Here is a 20466-nt window from a genome sequence, read left to right as displayed (position 1 = left end):
AAAGAATAAAACTTGCTATCCATGTAAAGTGTCGTGTATTCATGTTCTCCAAACTTTAAAATGCTTATCAAAGACTTTAAAGTCATTCTCGAGGTCAGATTTACCTCTTTGATCGATAACACATAGCGACTTGTGTTACATGTCATCCGTAGAGCAGGACCTCATACGGTTAGAATGTGAGTGACCTTGTATATGGTGAGGGTGAAGTATTATTTTGTTCAATTTGATGTATATGTTGATGTACAATTAAAGAATATACAACGAGCTACAATGAATTAAGGTTTATCCGTCCCGAGTGAATGAATTGGTGTAAGCTCAGCGCCTTTGACGAGGACTTGCGGGGAATACCTGAGACAGTTGCTGATTCTGCCTAAATCAAAATTCATTCATTTGGCGAGGGACTTTCAGTATTCGAACACGATGACAGGTAATTTGTAATGCCTAGTTTCAAGCAGATTGATTTATATATTAGAAGAAAAGGAAGACGAGCATGAGGAAAGACGTTTCTATTCGAAATTTCACCCCATTCGGTGAAGTCAGTCTATCGTCCAGATGACGTAATGTTATCAACTTGTGATGCTATGAACAATCGATGTTGAACAATATGTTCTCACACATGAAGCAGCGTAACGTCAATTGATAATTGCTAAAATCAGCACGTGCAAATTTTCAGAAAGTTGTAATTACATTCGATCGTTTTATCCCTGTCGGTAATATTGTCTAGTTGTGTACATGGTTTGAACTATTTAGTTTTACTAGTGATTACCAAATTGATTACCAATACTTGAGCTCAGAAAGTGATCAGTAACTCATAATACAGGTCACAATGACCTACATTTCATGAAAATATTTGCCGTAGTAGAAATAAACCCGTTGTGACCGGTTAAGTGTGATTCAACACACAGTGGACTAGTAGATTAAATGTGATTCAGCACAAAGTGAAAATGTAAGTAAAGTTTGATTCAACAGAGAGTTGACAAATATGTGAAGTGTGATTCAACACAGAGTGGACAAATAGGCTAAGTGTGATTCAACACTGAGGAGACAAATAGGTTAAGTGTGATTCAACAAAGAGTGGACAAATAGGTTAAGTGTGATTCAACACAGGGTGGATAAACAGGTTAAGTATGATTCAACAAAGAGTGGACAAATAGGTTAAGTGTGATTCAACACAGGGTGGACAAACAGGTTAAGTGTGATGCAACACAGAGTGGACAAATAGGTTAAGTATGATTCAACACAGAGTGGACAAATAGGTTAAGTGTGATTCAACACAGAGTGGACAAATAGGTTAAGTGTGATTCAACATAGAGTGGACAAATAGGTTAAGTGTGATTCAACATAGAGTGGACAAATAGGTTAAGTGTGATTCAACATAGAGTGGACAAATAGGTTAAGTGTGATTCAAAACAGAGTGGACAAATAGGTTAAGAGTGATTCAACACAGAGTGGACAAATAGGTTAAGTGTGATTCAACAAAAAGTGGACAAAGAGGTTAAGTGTGATTCAATATAGAGAGTACAAATAGGTTAAGTGTGATTCAACACAGGGTGGACAAACAGGTTAAGTGTGATTCAACAAAGAGTGGACAAAGAGGTTAAGTGTGGTTCAACACAGAGTGGACAAACAGGTTAAGTGTGATGCAACACAGAGTGGACAAATAGGTTAAGTGTGATTCAACACAGAGTGGACAAATAGGTTAAGTGTGATTCAACACAGAGTGGACAAATAGGTTAAGTGTGATTCAACACAGAGTGGACACAGAGGTTAAGTTTGATTCAACACAGAGTGGACAAATAGGTTAAGTTTGATTCAAAAAGAAATGTATAAGTAGGTTACGTTTGATTCAGAGCAAAGTGTATATTTAGGTTAAGTGTGATTTAGAACACAATGTATATCTAGGTTATATATATATATATATATATATATATATATATATATATATATATATATATATATATATATATATATATATATATATATATATACACAGAGTGGACACATAGGTTAAGTTTGATTCAACACAGAGTGGACAAATAGGTTAAGTTTGATTCAAAACGAAATGTATATCTAGGTTAAGTGTGATTCAGAAGACAATGTATCTATAGATTAAGTGAGATTCAGAACTAATTGTCTATGTAGGTTAAGTGTGATTCAGCAGACGTTTTGAATTATTGATAAAACAATCGCAATCGCTATGTTGTCATATATTTATAACACATATTCGCACATCTTCCAGTAAATGTCATATGGCCAAACCACGTTACAACTGCACTTTAGCCACTCCAATTAATAAAAGGTTGTGCAATGTTTGATAATTGATATCAAAGGCAAGAATGCGAACCCATTTGCAAAATTATTTGATACTTCATAGTGGTGAATAATTAGAATCATACTTTGATATGAATATTCATAATAAACCAAAACAATTATACGAATTAGTGGAGTCGTGGACAATTCATACGTATGTTTGTATGAAAGCATCATGCGTGACGGTGTAGATAATTTGATAAATGAGTTATTTAGAGTTCCTCTTTGTCAGACGACTACACCTACCACGAGGCCAACGACTGTGGTATCAGTGACTGGAGTCTTCAGTATTGGTATGAAGGTATTTGGTTCAGATATCCTGCCGGTCGATCTTTACATAAAATGTTACCTTGTGTTAACGAGTCGGCAGGCTCCCGGGTTTGATCAGTGACATCGATCTGGCTGTATTCATGCCAGTTAATTTTAGACCATAAATGCTCGTTATTTTCCTATTGTTATTCAACCATAATTCTCTATTTGGGGACGCACATTATGCAAATTTAATGACACTTGTCGCCTATGCCCAAATTGATCCTACGCATTTATGAGAGACTAACGAATTACAAAGAACAAAAATATGAAAGCTGTAAGGCAATAACCGTCATAAAGCGACACGTTGATGTGTAAAACTCGGGGATGAAGTCTCTCGCCCCTAATCACGTCCTTATAAAATAATTGTCCCATGTTTCATTTGTTCTTGGGTGAAATTATGAGTTGGACAAAGATAATGAATTATTACTATTAACGATAAATACCATGTTGGTGATGGTTAAAGTGTATAATATGTAAATCCATACTTTCGACGTTTTTACGTATGACAATATCTTGAGGAATGTCTGTACTGTAGCGCGTAGCTAATTACACCAACATTGGCATCTTGACAACTGGTCAGTTACTTCCAAATCCCGAACCAAGATTAATACAACAGTGTCACTGTTTAAATTCGTATGAGCTGTTATTAGGGGTACAGGTAGCTCCAAATCGCATCGTTCAGAGTTACGCCCCTTGGTCGTGTCAGGATCCGTTGATCATGGGTTCGAATCCATGATTTGCAACGTTTATTATTCTTGGTTGGTTAACTTCATAACTGTTCTCGTTGTCGTTTCTACGTTTTTCTAGTGGACCCGCCTTCATTCAACAGAAATATTGTTCAAAGCAGCATTAACACGTGAAGAGGTTTATATAACTCAGGAATAGTTTTTCGTTTTGGTTTATATGTTCTTTTACTCCACATTCAGCCAGATTAAGTAATATATATGTACGGTATGTAAATAATAGAATGAGGGACAGACAAACCAATGGTTGATATTATGAGCAACGTCGTCGGGGTACGATGACACGCAAAGCAACAGAGTGATGGGGACGTAGTTAGCGGTATCAAACCAATGATGAGACACCCCTGTTTATGACACATTTAGAAAAAAAGGATTCATGTATATGTGATGTAATAGTCTATCATGGACATTGCATAATATCGAAATACAACCTCTAAGAATTGCAAATACAACTTAATGGTTGGAAGCATTGTCCGAAGCAGAATCTCGGAACCTACAGAGCGTATGGCATTCCAAGAAAATCACTTTCAAGTCGTTCAAACACATCTTTGTGTGTCTGCCATTTTTTTATTGCATTGTGGATGTCTGCGTTTCGAAATTCTTTCAACGTCTAGACTGGTAATGAAAACCTCACCTCGAAGCTGTTACCCCACCAACAGTATAAAGGGTACCCGACAGAAAGTAATGAGAATCATTTTACAATCATGTCCGTGTATTCTTTTAAAAGTATTTTATTACTTTCTGCCAAGTGTACATGTGTTAACAATCATCATCATCATCATCATCATCATCATCATCATCATCATCGTCGTCGTCGTCGTCATCATCATCATCATCATCATCATTCTTATTATTATTTACAGAGTAAAATTAAAAATTCAGCAAAGAGGGTTTGGGTGATCTTGATTGTTACTACTGCCCCTTAAATTGTTTAAACACTTTACACTGATGGCAGGTTATACGGGGATGCACTCCTAAAACAGTTTGTTTGATTATTCTTAATATTATTATTATTTACAGATTAAAATAAAAATACAGCAAAGCGTGCCGGGTGATCCTGGCACAGTCAGGCTGGTTAGGCTCATCGTCATCTCAGGGCCCTTGCCCCCTCTACACGCAGCCCAGACTGCGAATGAGACTTCTCCCAGGAAGCGCTGCCTAGTCAAACCCACGCAGAACGTTTCGGAGAACGTGAAGACTCCCCATCACTGCAGCCTTCTGCATTAGCCTGATTGTCAGAAGGGATGTATTCCTGGTAGCAAACCCGGGTACTCTCCCGATGTCAGTCAACAGATTGGGAGGTACCAAACCTAAGGCACCGAGAACAATGGGGAGTCGGACAACTTGGTACTTGGGATGCAAGCGTGACATTTCGAAAGCGAGGTCTGCATATTTGCCATGACTTTCCTCAGTCTTGTCAATACCATTCTTGTCAAAAGGGACAGAAAAATTCAATTATATAAATGATTTCATTGGATTTATCAAAAAGGACAAGATCAGGTTTGATGGCCTGGATATGTCTGAGGCTGTATACGGGCCTATCCCAAAGAAGTTTCATGTTCCATGACGCCCTCTTCATATTCTGGGTCGTACCATGGATGGACGTCTGCGTCAAAACCACAAGCATTGCGAAGGCGGTAATAAAATGATTATAATTATGTACAGATTAAATAAAAATGCAGCAAAGAAGGTTTGGGTTTGATCCTGGCACAGTCAGGCTGATTAGGCTCATCAAAACCACAGGCATGGCGAAGACGGTAATAAAAGGATTGAGCCACTCCATCATGTGGCTTAAGATATTGTGTTTTTGCCAAAGCTGGGCATCCACTGAAAATGTGTTGGACAGTCGCATTAAATTCTTTGAATATTCTACATTTAATATTTAGATTCTGATGCAAAATCACACACTGACGGTTTCCAGATAGCCTCTCCTTGAAAAACTGAGTCTGGGCCGATTTGATTTGGCACTTCGATTGGTTAACACTCATTTCTGTACCGTCCAGCAATACAGAACCATCAACAAAATCAACACTGACATTAAGATTATGTCCCACATACTTGGCTCGTTTAAAAAAACTGAGGAATGTCATGCTTTCATCATGAGTCTTGGCATGTTCACAAGAGGATCATCAGACAAAAGAATGTGTGCAAAAGTGCACAGTACAATTCTGTCATGAAGAGCCTCCACGTTAATCAAACCACACCCTCCCGTTATGATTGGTTAATATAAGCGATTGAGGGAAGAGCGAGGGTGGTGAGATCTATTGACACGATTCTTCGTGTGAGGGTGCCAATATCCTTGATTAGTGACAAACAGAAACGCAAAGGACTAAAAGAATAGCCCTGAAATATTCCTCTTCTAATAGAAATGGTTTCGAAGTCACCACCTGCCCCTGTGAATACATCTCAAGTTGAGTTGACCAGCAATTCATTTAAGACTTGTGTAAAACTCGGGGACGACAATACATTCTAAAGACTTCAAAAAACCCATTCGTGAGGTACAGAATCATAAGCTTTTCTGCAATCTATCCAACACACTGAGGTGTGGTACGGTGGTAAGTTTTAGCCTCTTCAAGGATCATTTTCTGAACTAGCAATTGATCCTTACAACCCCAGCATCCCTTCCTGGCTCCTTTCTGCTCCATGTACATAATGTCATCTGAAGCGCTGTATGATGACACAAGATCTGTTAGACACCCTGTAAATATTTTGTGTTGTGTATTCAGACAAATAATATGGCGGAAGTCTTTAGGATCAGTCAAATTACCTTTCTTTGGGGAAAGTTTTGTTTATTATTAGTAGTAGTATTGTTGTTGTTGTTGTTATTATTATTATTTTATGCACAGATTAAAATAAATAAATGCAGCAAAGAGGGTTTGGGTGATATCCCGGCACAATCAGGATGGTTAGGTTCATCATCAGCTCAGGGCCCTTGCCCCCTCCTCCATCGTCATCATCATCATCATCATCATCACCATCATCAATATTATTATTATTATTATTATTATTATTATTATTATTATATCTGTGACTGCGTTGATTTGTCAGGAGACGCCAGTGTCAAACAGCGTAGTACGAGGCGAGTGGTGGGCGACCGAGATACACCTGTCCTACGATACGTCCAACAGTTCCGTATTCCCAGAGGCTATACAAGGTACGGTTAAAACACATCACTTTTATATTTATGTCCACATACGGACTCCTATCTAACCTTTACATCTATTGTAACTCTTGATTTCATCGATGTCGGTTACTATCAGTCACACATATATGTACTATGTACGTCAAACTCTAAAGAACTCCACATCTCCATGTCATCATGTATGCTATCCAGAAAGCTGGAAGTCCAATGCAAGTTGTCTGTTCAGGTGTTTGTTTACAGGTGTAATACGGCCAAATGCTTAGCGCTTCTCCATCTGTCGCGTTGGGTCTTGCCTTATTATTCTCCTATTAGTATGTCGTGTCTTGAAGCTAAAGAACATCTCGCTGGGAATGTCCTCTTCCTTAACTTACATCTGAGAAGCCAAGATTCGTGGCCAAATCTAGAACTCAGCTTTATAGTGGCCCTTAGCCTTCACTCATTATGTCCACTGGAAGGACCTCAAGTCTCCATTTTCCCATGTAATGATGTAACGAGGCCTACATTTTTGTGCCATTTTCAGCGTCACTGCAAGTCCTAATTCGTAGTTATAAAGCAAAATGATGTTGTGTGCAGAACTTAATTCTGTGACGAATTCAGGTCATGTGTTACTTTACGTCTTCGAGACTTTTGGGCAGTGTTGAGTGTTTACACAAAAACGTAGACAAATATTTTTTATTCATATATTTTACATATACATTTTTAAAAATCAACGCGACAATCGGCAACGGGCCATTTTCTGACTTAAAGTCAACTATCGTTCCCTAGACAGTACAATAATAATGAATAATGAATCTGTCAGTTTCAGGGGGCATTGAAGACCTGGCAAAAGATGACCTTGAACTTTTCAAGTCGCCGTTAGGAATGTCCTTCTTCTGCGATTCACAAGAACGGATAACAATAGGGAGCCGTGAAAATGCCGCCATTGTGGCATTCCGCCATGTTCATATACAGCCCTTTCTTGTCAAATCAGGGATGTTTTCTACAGGTTTGTACTGCAGGCCGTTCATAAAACTCAGTTTCTCAAACCAGATGCATGCAATGACGTAAGGGACAGAGACCAAACAGCAGACGAAAGGAAGGTGACGTCACAGATTGTCACGTCAACAATGTGCTGTGATCACATAGGCCACGTCTCACAGAGCGGCCGTAATGCTGCGATTGCCTTTACGACAGCCTTTACGACAGCACCCGTGAAGATCCGGATTCGAATAGGTCTTCAGCAATCCATGCTTGCCGTAAAAGGCCACTATGATTGTCGTAAGAGGCGACTAACGGGATCGCTGACTCGTCTGATGCATGTCATCGTATCCCTGGATTGTCTGGTCCAGACTCGATTATTTACAGACTGCCTTCATATAGCTGGAATATTGCTGAGTGCGGCGTTCAACTACAACATTGTATTCCCAAATTTACTTCCGACGCGACTATTTCTTGGACTAGGACGGTTGTGTAGTTATTCTGATGGTCTGTGTATCACTTTGTTGTTTTCATTTCCTTTTATCTCTTTTCTGGACATGAGTTAGTTGGGTTAAACGCCGCTTTGAGCAACATCACAGTGGCGACACTGCTCCACACATTTCACCCATGGAGATAAGGGAACCCCGTTATTCGACATTCCCGATGATCCAAACAAAATACAGTAGACTACGTTTATAACGAACACGCTTATAACAAACTGGCGGATATAACGAACCTATTTTTAGTCCCGGCCATTTGATGTATATAAGTTGTATATATGCTTAAAACGAACTACGGTTATTACGGACTAAAATTAATGGTCCTTTGAGTTCGTTATAACCGTAGTTTACTGTTCTGAAAATAAAATATAACCTGCTGTTCATTGCCGCCAGCTTGATACTGGACACTTTCCTTCACTTGGTCAGAGTTGTGTTGGGGAATCTCGGATCATGGCCTTGCTTTGGGTGTGTTGTTGGGAATCACGAAGGAAATTAACAAACACAAATATCATATTTCAGTTGAAGTCTTTGATAGGCATTTAGAAGTTGGGCGACATGAATATATGACACTTTTTTATGGATAGGTTTATTCTTTGTAGGACGTTTCTGGGCTTCTGCTTGCTCCTTCACCAGGTTCACATTCACATAATGTATTCATATCTCATCTGTTTAGCGAAAGTTTGTGCAATCATATTTCGTGAATCAATCAATCCTTTTAAGTTAAATATTTCAATCGTACAGGATAAATGACTCAACGTACAGTTTATAACGAACCATTTTCAAGAGAATAACAAAAAGCAAGAAGCGATATTTACTCTAAAAATAACCATCTGTCATTATTTTGAATGGTCAGTGTGGAACTTACGTAAAAAGGAAGTCTACAGTTTGTGTACGGGCCAGACACTATAAAATACGATAAAGGGAGACAGTTTGCGGGGAGGTCACTCTTGTATGACAATAGTTCCGTCAAAATGTTTGTTCACTACAGTGAAATATCAAGTGTTATGTTCACTGCAGTGAAATATCAAGTATATATGTTCATTGCAATGAGAATATCACTTTTCAGAAAACTCAGTCTTTCACACTGAAGTACATAAGAAAGTACACATTGAAGTACATAATACAATACGTATTGAAGTACATAATAAAGATCACATTGAAGTACATAATAAAGTACACATTGAAGTACATAATAAAGTACACATTGAAGTACATAATAAAGTACACATTGAAGTACATAATATAGTACACATTGAAGTACATAATAAAGTACACATTGAAGTACATAATAAAGTACACATTGAAGTACATAATATAGTACACATTGGAGTGCATAATAAAGTACACATTGAAGTACATAATATAGTACACATTGAAGTACATAATATAGTACACATTGGAGTGCATAATAAAGTACACATTGAAGTACATAATAAAGTACACATTGAAGTACATGATAAAGTACACATTGAAGTACATAATAAAGTACACATTGAAGTACATAATATAGTACACATTGGAGTGCATAATAAAGTACACATTGAAGTACATAATAAAGTACACATTGAAGTACATAATAAAGTACACATTGAGGTACATAATAAAGAACACATTGAAGTACATAATAAAGAACACATTGAAGTACATAATAAAGTACACATTGAAGTACATAATAAAGTACACATTGAAGTACATAATAAAGTACACGTTGAAGTACATTATAAAGTACACATTGAAGTACATAATAAAGAACACATTGAAGTACATAATAAAGTACTATAACACAGAAGTATTTAATTAGGTGTTTTCTTTTAGGCAATGAACAATATCATTTTTAAAGAATAAAATGAATTGACGCGATGTACTTTTTAAGTCTTGGCTATCACATATTCCCTGATGTTACATTCATCTTCTTCACATTTCCAGCCAGAGTGTGTAACGAGGATGTGGAGATAGTGTTGGACAAGAAGCAGGCCTACCTTGTCCCCGTTATTGTTGCTTGTTGCCTAGGAGCCATCTGCATTATGGTTGTCATTGGATACGCCATCAGTCGCAAAGTGAACAGATACCATGACCAGTCTTCATACAAACCAATGGATTAGTGACACGTCACGTGATAAACCAACGCTACAACCAAATCAAAGCGTTCTGGATTGCGAAATAACTTCAGCAAAACCATATATATGACAATACAGAAAAATGCTTTGCTTATAATCAGAATATATGATACAATTTGACAAGAAATCGGGTTGAAGTTTGCTAAATTATTAATTGAAACAATGTGATGCTTCTTTTCAGATTACGCACACATTCTTCAAAATGAAATGATGAATGATAATTTTGTAAATATAATCATATTAACTGAGGGTCAAAAGAAAGTATACCAATCATGTATTTTTCGAAATGGTAAAAACTACAAAAACAAAAGTTGACGCAAACGTATTTCGAATGTATGATCCTTTGAAATTATATGCTGAAGAATTACCTTCAAATGTCAGCATCACAGTGCGCCAACAGCACTTGGGGGTAAAATGGGCGACTTCACATAACAACACTTATGAAGGAGATTGAATAAACATTATCATAACTAGCGTGTGCGATGTCGGACAGAGATGGTTAGGCGTCTAATGACGTCATCAGAAATTGCCCTCTCAGTGCCTGAACAAACTGATAACTGTTCATTTGTGGATTTGGGAGGGCGTTGAATTCCATGGCCACGTTGGTACATCAGTGTTGAGAAAATCAGAAAAGTGCACATGTTTCCAGTTGCGACCTTGAACGTCGATGTTGCCTCGTCAAGGTCATTCCTCTGAATGGTCGATGGGCCCTGATAGCATGCTGGTGACGTACTGCGTGACGACTGATGGCACGCCCCAGCGTGATATGGTTCAGGGACTGTGATAAATACTACCTTACCATGTCCTATCATGCTTTACTGTTGACTGATGACTTTATATATGGTCATCTTACGCGTACAGCATCGCCCAAACGCAGTCATCTGTTACAATTGTTTCGTTACAATACTGGAATCTGACCTTCCATGAACGTCATTTGTGTTTTTCTGTCTAGCACAGATTTTTCGGTATACTTTCTATTGATCGTCAGTTTTTAACCAACATTATATTATACACCTACCATTTATAAGCATTATTTCTTAATAATTGAGTCTTTCATGGTAGAACAGGTGTATATTTATATCTGAAAAGTGGAAGGGAAATGAACTGAGAATATGCTTTAATAGATTAGAAATGACCAAGTGATACTTGAGCCACGTTTTTATGTTTCCGCGAAATAGTGTTCAACTGCCCTTCCATATTTGGATGTCTATGGTTGTGATTAGTGTATGCCGTGTGAGTATTAATGTAGTACATGACTGTAGAGTTGTAGTGTTAAGTAGAGTGAAACGGTTACCTAGGTGTGTGTAGTTCCGCTAGAACTTGGCTATTGCGTCTCATTGAAACTGGGGCAAAGTGGTTACAATGGTCAAGTTATTGTTATGGAGCGTTTCAGATCATATGCATGTACATGCTGCATGACTGTAACGCACGATTGGTTATCGAACTGTATTTGAGATCAGTATGATCCTGTAACCACGTAAGAAAATGATGATGATGATGATGATGATGATGATTTTGATTTTTTATTGCAGCTTATGGCAGCTTATTGTATGTCCTTTGCCGAAAAACATATCTGTTACTATATGAACTGCCAGAAAGGAGAGTGTTTAAAGAAGTATTGTATCTTTGGAAATCAATCACTAGATTCACCATTGCATGGAACGTATTTGAATAGTTCAGTCTTTTGTCTCGTCATAATTTCCACATGAATGAAAGTACATTGGCCTTTTGCTTCAACGCCACGAGGAACTTTAAGACTGTATGGGCATTTGGAGAGGAAACGCCGTTGTAGGATTTCAACAATGCTTACTATACTATCAACCAACAGCGGAAAGTGTGTGTCCAGGAACGCGTTTGTGTGAGAAGGATGTGAAGGGATTCTAAGGTGCAACTATTTGATTCCAAACGACCCCACAATCTACTAACTGACAACACGATGAAGATAAAAAAAAGTTTTGAACACACCACCTCCACACCCACCCTCACACACACACACATACACACACACATACATACACACACGCGCGCACACACACATGCACGCGCGCGCGCACACGCACACACACGCACGCGCGCGCACACACACACACACACACGCATACAATCATAAAAGTCTAAAGAATCATTCCTGTTACTGTGGTGTTGGCCTGTGATGACCAATATGAAGCCAGACAATTCAGAAACTAAAGGGCATCTCTGATCGAGGACAGTGTAAGTTGCCCAACTTCGAGAGGATTTCCTGTTCTATCGACCTTACAGACCAATATCCGGGAGTTCTGTGTTATGCGGGTAAGGAGGGTCGCGGAGGAGAGGATATCAGCTGCATAAAAGGGCGAGCACAGTTCGGACCGTGTCCCGTGTCACGCGATGGAATCTGGAATGGTAAAATCCTCTCGTGATGGAACTGAATGCAAAGTCGACTTTTGCAGTTGATCCCGTCTGTAGTCGGAAATAGAGGTTAGATGTTACACGAGTTTTAAGTAAAATCAAAATTGCAATTGTGTTTTTTGTAATGCCAACCCGTGGAGAATCTGTCTGTTCATTCCAGGAAAACGGAAAACATGAGAAAGATCAAAGATACTGGGGAATGGTTATGTAAACAGACGAGGGTACCAGAATGTACCAGAATGTACCAGAATGCTCAGCAAGGACTAAAATACAGTGTGGTAACGTTCGTGGTTGGATTCATCATATTCGAGTAAACGTGCCATTGATGAGAATAATTTTTATCTTTTCGTTTCAAATATTTCATAATTAAATAACTTGATGCTTGTGGAAAATCTCATTTCGTTATCAAACGGGGCTACACGGGGCTACACGAATAAACACTTACAATACCAAGTTATAATACCTAGTTAAAACAGAATTTACAGCATCAAGAGAGGCGACTACGGGATCGGGCTCGCGGACTTGGTTGGTGCATATCATCGTAATCCAATTGCGTAGATCGATGCTCATGATGTCAATCACTTGATTCTCTGGTTCCGACTCGATTATTTACAGACAGCCGTCATGTAGCAGGAATATTCCTCAGTGCGGCGTTAAAGAGCAAACAAACAAAATACAACACCAAATTATTATACCAAGGTCTGATACGAAGTTGCAAGTTACACCACCAAGTTATAATACCAAGTTACAATACAATCTGAAAAAACACCCAACAACAACAGTCGTAGGTCAAGAGGGGTCATGGAAAGCAAGTATATGCATGTATGGCTCAATCTCCATAAACCAAAAGGCTCAGAATTACTAGCCTCGCTTAGATCCCATTCCTTAATTTACTTTATGCTTTCAGACAATGAAAGCATCACATCTGTCACTAATATATAGCATTACGACAACCCAGAGAGAGCATAACACACAAATTCACCGATTACAGTAAATTCCTGAAATCAATTTAAACGCAGGCTGCCTTCCGCCAGCGAGTTAACGAGGTTTTGAGACAATGTTGTTATCTGGTAGCGGTCATCGAGATGTCACATAATATAGGATTTTGACGTATGGACTTAATGCTGGTTCTGCATGTGGTGATCAGGCTGTCCGGGAGATCAACGATGATTGAAATCCGACAGTCGGTCCCTTACCAATACTGACAACAGTGAAGCTAAATTGATAATAGAACGTGGCATTGGGGTTAGTGTCTGTGGTTGGAAATATTAGCTTCCAAACCGGTGCTGACGATTTCAGAATTCGATCCATAATCTGGAGGTAATTGTTAGTTAGTGAGGCGATTCTCAGGGCGTCGAGGGGAATCGGAAGTCAAGGTCACTAGTGACATGTTCCTGGAATCAAAGCTTTTCATTCAAGAAACGGTTCATTCCTCCATACATGAAACGTTTATTCCATGCAAATAAAGACTATAAACAGTTAGAATTCAATTTTAAAAATATTCTTGATTGGCATCACAGAAATCGAGACATTTGTGGTAATTGACTACTGCGTTTCGGTAGGCCACAACGGCCCTGTTAGTCGAAGGTACCACAGAGTTGCAGAGTTGTCTCCCTTTGCCACCAGGATACGGTGATCGTGGGTTCAAATCCAAGATTGTGAGCATAAATTGGACTGTCAGCTGGGTACCCATGCCTAATGATATCGCCCGTTATAAATGTCTACGGCTGGCGTGGGTTTGGCTTTCCTGTCATATTATTCTGACATCTCATTAAATAACTGAAAGACTTTTCAGAGCGGCCGAAACAAACTCTTTGCATGTGGTTTCAAGCTTAAATATTTTGAACAGAACTTTAACAAGAATGGTGTTTCTGATCTTTTTGTACAGTTTAGATGAACTAGTTTCCTTGGAAGGTGACTGATAAAACGAAAGTTAAAAGATCGAAATTTCATTCAGAGCAATGGCACAAATGGTGTCATTGGATCTCCAGCACACGTGAGACAAACAGTTCACTTCACGGCTCCTTGTAATCGAATAATGTCAACACGATCAAGTATGTATCAGTTGACGTCCGAGGTACGTTATTTGTCATCAGTTATGCTCTCTGTAACTAAAACAGAGCGGCAATAACCCTTCGTTTGCCTGACCTGCCACATTGACCCGAAATATCACGAGATGTTCCGAATGAGAATGACGAATTATATCTCTTTGTATATGCTTTGTGCGAACTTATTTAATCAAAATGTAAAACTAATCTTTATCAATAGACTTGTTTATTTGTTTGTCACTCACTGTATAAAAATATCTCAACAAAGCTGCTGTGGTGAAATAAACTGTTGACCATAAGTACCATGTTTCTGGTTATTTCTCCTGTGTAGGGGCGGTCGGGTAGCCTAGTGGTTAAAGCGTTCGCTCGTCACGCTGATGACCCGGGTTCGATTCCCGACATGGGTACAATGTGTGAAGCCCATTTCTGGTATCCCCCGCCGTAATATTGCTGGAATATTGCTAAAAGCGGCGTAAAACCAAACTCACTCACTCACTCACTCCCACTCCTGTGTATATCAAGAGTTGAACAGGGAGATAACCCCTACCATCAGATCCATTCTGTTGGCATGGCAGCCTGAGAAGTATGTTTGTCTGTTGTTTAACGCCGCACTCAGCAATATTCCAGCTATATGACGGCGGTATGTAAATAATTGAGTCTTGACCAGACAATCCAGTGATTGATATCATGAACATCGATCCACGCAATCTTAAGACAAGCATAGTCGCCATTTACAGCAAGAATGGGTTGCTGAAGACCTATTCTACCCCGGATCTTCACGGTTTGCCTGCGAGGTGTATTCGGGCGTGGTGCAGGAAAACCAATGGTCGATAGTGTGAGCATCGGGTTGTCATCGATAGTACGAGAATCGACCCAGTCAAATATCATAATGCTTTGGTGAAAGGATGATTAGCAAAAGTCACAATGGTTTTACACTTTTCAGCAATATTCCAGCAATAGTACGACGCGGAACACCAAGAGCTTCCAATACTTTACCAATTTTGGGAATCGAACAAGGGCCTTCGGCGTCACAATGAGTGAGTGAGAATGGTTTTACGCGGGTTTTAGCAATTGGGCGTCACACATTGAGTTTATGTGGGGAATCGAACCCGGGTCTTCGGCTAACGTTTTAACCACTAGCCTACCCCCCACACCCAACACCAGATATAGCCCAGACATAGAAGAGGTCGAGGTGACACATATGAGGAAGTGATCGAAACTAAAATCGATAATGGGGGATACCTTTTTCTAATACACTTCTAGAAACAAAATCTATTTTGCGTATCAGTATCGACATATTGACATTTTCTCCATTGAAATTTAAAAAAAACAATTATTTAAAAATAATTTAACATCAAACGGGACTATGCTTCTATATTTCAGTCCACATGAAGATTTCATTCAGTTGTGTTCGGGTGTAACACTCGGAAGGAATGAACTCGTTTATACATCGACCGCCGCCATCAATTTGTGGGAGGACAATATCGTAATCTAAATCTATAGCACAGCATAATAAAGTTTTTAATACAAGAATAAATTGCATGTCGGTTGAGACTCATATCGGATGCTCCATTTGGCTTTCGAAAAAGACATAAAACAAGAAATGTTAATATCGTACATAGTTACGTTGCAGTAAGCTATCCATGCAGAGATAAAATGCAATAATGACGCATATATTTCGCTCTGTCCCGACAATGATTTGCTGATAAACGTAGGGAAATCCACTCATAACATAATTAGAAAGAACGGTAAAACTGTTTCTATTAACATCCCATATTCGCCACAGTGGCTAAAAGTGTTCGAGTATTGCTGTGACATATGGCAGCCTTTCGGGGCAACTTGGTTTATTTCCTTTTTACTTGAAATTTCAAAGTAGTAAGTTCAAATTTCAAGATGCTAAGTTGAAATTTTAAGATACTACGTTGAAACATCAAGTTAAAAATCAACTTATCATCTTGATATATCAAGATAATCACCTTGAAATTTAACCTTTGAATATATCTTGAAAGTTCAACAAAGCATCTTGAAATTTCAACTTAGTATAAATTTCAACTTAGCATCATGAAATTTCAACATCGTAACATCTAGAAATTTCAACTTCGCATCGAAATTTCAACATAGTCTGTATCAAATTATGTTGAAATTTCAACTTAGTATCTAGAAATTTCACGAAAAATAACAAATGGCTCCAAATGGCCAGTCAGCAATATTCCAGATACTATGGCCTGTAAATAATCACTGTGGGGGAAAATGAGCCAACGGAGCACGATGTTCAACGGCAGTGTGAAGCCCCAGAATTAGTATCATAAAACGTACAGTTCGGTATAGTGTAAGCCAGACTGTCTGATGCCGCCAACAAAACAAAACAACAAACAAAACCAAATGTAGTAAGAACATTACAGTTGCCTAGACACACAAGTCAGATCTCTCGTTGTCTACAGCCGACACTGAGTGTGTTGATGTGCGTGTATTAGGATTCACCTTGTTTATCAACGGCACGAGCCAGCTGTTGCAGACAGTAATGGCAAACTGTTTTCAACGAAATAAATTCATGTTATATAAAAAAAATAATTTGCCTTTTGTACGTGGGTTGTTTTGTTTGTTGTTTAACGCTGCATTCCGCAATATTCCATCCAGTGTTTATTCCGGGTTTAACAGGTACCCAGCAAACTATTAAGTTGTAAGAGCAGACTAAATGGATCGGGTGGTCACGCTCGGTGGCATGGTCGATGTATTGCATGTCATCGTATCCCGACAGCATCAGTGAATGAGTGAGTGAGTTGGATTTTACGCCGTTTTTAGCAATAATCCAGCAATATCACGGCGGGGGACACCAGAAACGGGCTTATTGTACCCATGTGGGGAATCGAACCCGGGCCTTCAACGTGTCGAGTGAACGCTTTAAACACTAGGATACCCCATTGCCCCCCGACAGCATGAATCGTTGCTTACAATATCAACGACAGTGTTGTCTGTTCTAGAATAAAACATATGCAGGCTCACTTCATGTAGCTGGAATATTGCTGAGAGACGTTAAGCAACTGACGAACAACAATATTCCTGCTATATGACGGCGGCCTCTAAATATTCGGTGTACGTGTATGTGTTTGTGTGGCTGGTTGTACTAGTCCGGACTGTTGCCGATTTATAGTGCTAGCTCACTGAGATACCATGCCGCAGATCAACATGAATACCCCACTCAGACAGAATATACTGAATCCGAGCCGACCAGTCCTTGTTTGAGCCCCTTAATGCCGAGCGCCAGACAGGGTAACAACAAGTACCATCTTTTAACGTCTTTTGGTAAGACGAGGCCGGGGATCGAACCCCGGACCTTCCGCTCTCCGGGCGGACGCTCTACCACTAGACCATGGAGGCGGTCTCTAAATATTCGAGTCTGGTCTAGATAAAACGGAGGTTGATATTATGAGAAACAGCCGACACTGTCGGGCTGCATCACACGCAATGAACCACGTGACCGTGTCTGACCACCTGGTCCATTCAGTCGCGAGTGTAGGTTGCTGTGGAACTAATCAAACTTGGAATACTCACAGCTTTGTTTGTTTGTTTGTTTGTTGTTTAACGCCGCACTCAGTATTATTCCAGCTATATGACGGCGGTCTGTAAGTAATTGAATCTGGTCCAGACAACCAAGTGATTGACATCATGAGCATCGATCTACGCAATTAAGATAGATGACATGCATCAACCAAGTCAGCGAGCCTGACCACCCGATCCCGTTAGTCGCCTCAACGGCAAGCATGGGTTGCCGAAGACCTATTCTAACCCGGAATCTTCACGGGAGGCACAGCTGTTAAAGGTCCAATTATATCGAGAACCCAGACAATTACATGCTCTGCGTCGGTGCTAGTTACAGACCATCGAGTGGACAGGTCTCACGTCTTTGAAACGGAAGGGACACCATATGTGGAGACATATTTCAGCAATATCACGGCGGGGCACCAGAAATAGACTTCACACCATGTGGGTAATCGAAACCGGGCCTTCGGGGTGACGAAACCATTATCCACTGGGCCACCCTACCGCCATACAGGTTCTTTTGCCGGCCTGGTTGCTGTGCGAGCTCATAGCGTGTTCGAAAACCCCCTGATCAGTGGTGTTAAGAGAACATCAAAATACTCTTTGCAGAACATTACCAAATTACCGGATGGCTGACAGTTATCGTGACGTGGACAAACCTGTTGCTTTGATCTTGACACTCTTTCATCTTCTTAACGCTGTAATTTCTCTAACATTCTCACTGTGTGGTCACTTCGGTTTTGATGACCTGTAATTGATATATTAATATAAATATATTCCTTTTAATATTAAATCCCTCTAACAACCTTGAACCTACAGAGGCGTTTGTCAAGTACAGCCTACATCTGGCTCTTTTGAACATGGTCACATTTGGCCAGACACTTGTGGTAGGTCAGAAAGAAGTTGTGTGTGTGTGTGTGTGTGGGGGGGGGGGGGGGGGGGGGGGGGGGGGGGATCTTTGGTATTTAAATGGGTCAGAATAATGAATAATAACTTAGTCAAAATAATAACTTAGCCAGAGTTCTTTCTTTCTGTCGTGATTTTGTTTTAAAATATCAACAAAATTAATGCACTGCATGTTTCATTGCAGCTTTTCAGTCGATGCCAAATATTTATGAGATTATTTTATTGTCAAAACGAATTTTACTGTCGGCGGCATTAGCACAACTTTCAATGCTGATTTTATTTGTTTTCCCAAACATTTTAAGATCAGCGGGTCTGCAAACCGTGTACAAAAAATGTTAGACCTTACAACGAAGTCGTTAGGATCACAAACAATGAAAAAGGGCCCAGGTTCCTTGGTTCTAGTCAGTGAGGGAGCGGTAGGGTAGTCTAATGGTTAAAGCGTTCGCTCGTCGCGCCGAAACGGGGACAGCAGAGTCCGATACATCAAATTCAGAACTCACTACAGATGGTAAGCCTTCAGTGCTGTCTCCTTCAAATCTATTGTTCTTCTTTTGACCATTAGGAAGAAAATTTATGGATGTCAACTTCTTTATTATGAGGAGGGGCGGTAGGGTGGGTAGCTTAGTGGTTAAAGCGTTCGCTCGTCGCGCCGATGACCCGGGTTCGATTCCCGACATGGGTACAACGTGTGTAGCCCATTTCTAAAGTACTCATGGAAATGGAAAAAAAACTGTTTTGCTGGATTTAATAATCGACACAAAGCATTGCGTAGATGTAAATACGAAATAACAAAACAACTGGAAAAATACTAGTCTGGATTTTCTAGTTTTATCTCAGTGCTCAATACAAAATGTACTTTACAGGAGGTAATTTGTGGGCATTTTCAACATTCAAAAATAAGTCCAAATTGACATGGCAGAAACAGTCTATAGGCATTATGCAAATTAGCCTGGAAAAAAAGTTATCAAAACAACAATAAAATTAACAGCTATGTTTATGTACATAATAATAATGACATGTAAGTTGTTTGAGAAGGGAATATGTTACTTTTACGTTCTGATATTTTGATGATGATTCACTATCCCACAATGCCACCCACAAATCACTAACCACTGACAAATCACATGCACGTTGGTTTCAAGCACCTGTTTTTACCTGTCGTCAAGGTGTCATAGGTCATGGACATTCACCATGATCTACTAACACCTGGTTATGCTGTTTCACAATAGTCTGTTTTGTTCATATTTTTACACATTTTTACGTGTAAAAAAATAAATAAAAACCTTTGATACGCTGTATTTGTGCCAAGGCCCATTTAGTACTAATTGAGTTGTTTGAATATTTATATATTTTGTATATTAACTGCATTTATTTAAAATTTGAGATCGAAAAAACAGTTTTTTTCGATTTCCTTGAGTACTTTTTTTCTTCTTTTTTTTTAGTGTCCCCTCGCTGTGTTATTGCTGGAATATTGCTAAAAGCGGCGTAAAACCATGCTGACTC

The 20466-nt window shown here is 39.3% G+C and overlaps 1 protein-coding gene across 2 annotated transcripts in view; it reads left to right on the top strand.

Moving 5' to 3' along the window:
• LOC139443173 (lysosome-associated membrane glycoprotein 5-like) overlaps positions 1-12049 on the top strand; it is a 36263-nt gene extending 24214 nt beyond the window's left edge. Inside the window, exons 5-7 of one of the 2 annotated variants that reach the window (XM_071224134.1) lie at positions 6414-6519; positions 7313-7492; positions 9891-12049. In XM_071224134.1, coding sequence (XP_071080235.1) covers positions 6414-6519; positions 7313-7492; positions 9891-10066 — 462 coding nt within the window. In that variant the 3' untranslated portion in view covers positions 10067-12049. Of the gene's footprint in view, positions 1-6413; positions 6520-7306; positions 7493-9890 lie in introns of both variants that reach the window. The other variant, XM_071224133.1, reaches the window with a different exon arrangement.
• The last annotated feature ends 8417 nt before the right edge of the window (positions 12050-20466 follow it).

The sequence above is a fragment of the Haliotis cracherodii genome, unplaced genomic scaffold (assembly GCF_022045235.1).
Source record: "Haliotis cracherodii isolate W230 unplaced genomic scaffold, xgHalCrac1.p SCAF_5, whole genome shotgun sequence".
Taxonomy (NCBI): Eukaryota; Metazoa; Mollusca; class Gastropoda; order Lepetellida; family Haliotidae; genus Haliotis; species Haliotis cracherodii.
This window is presented reverse-complemented; position numbering and strand designations above follow the sequence as displayed.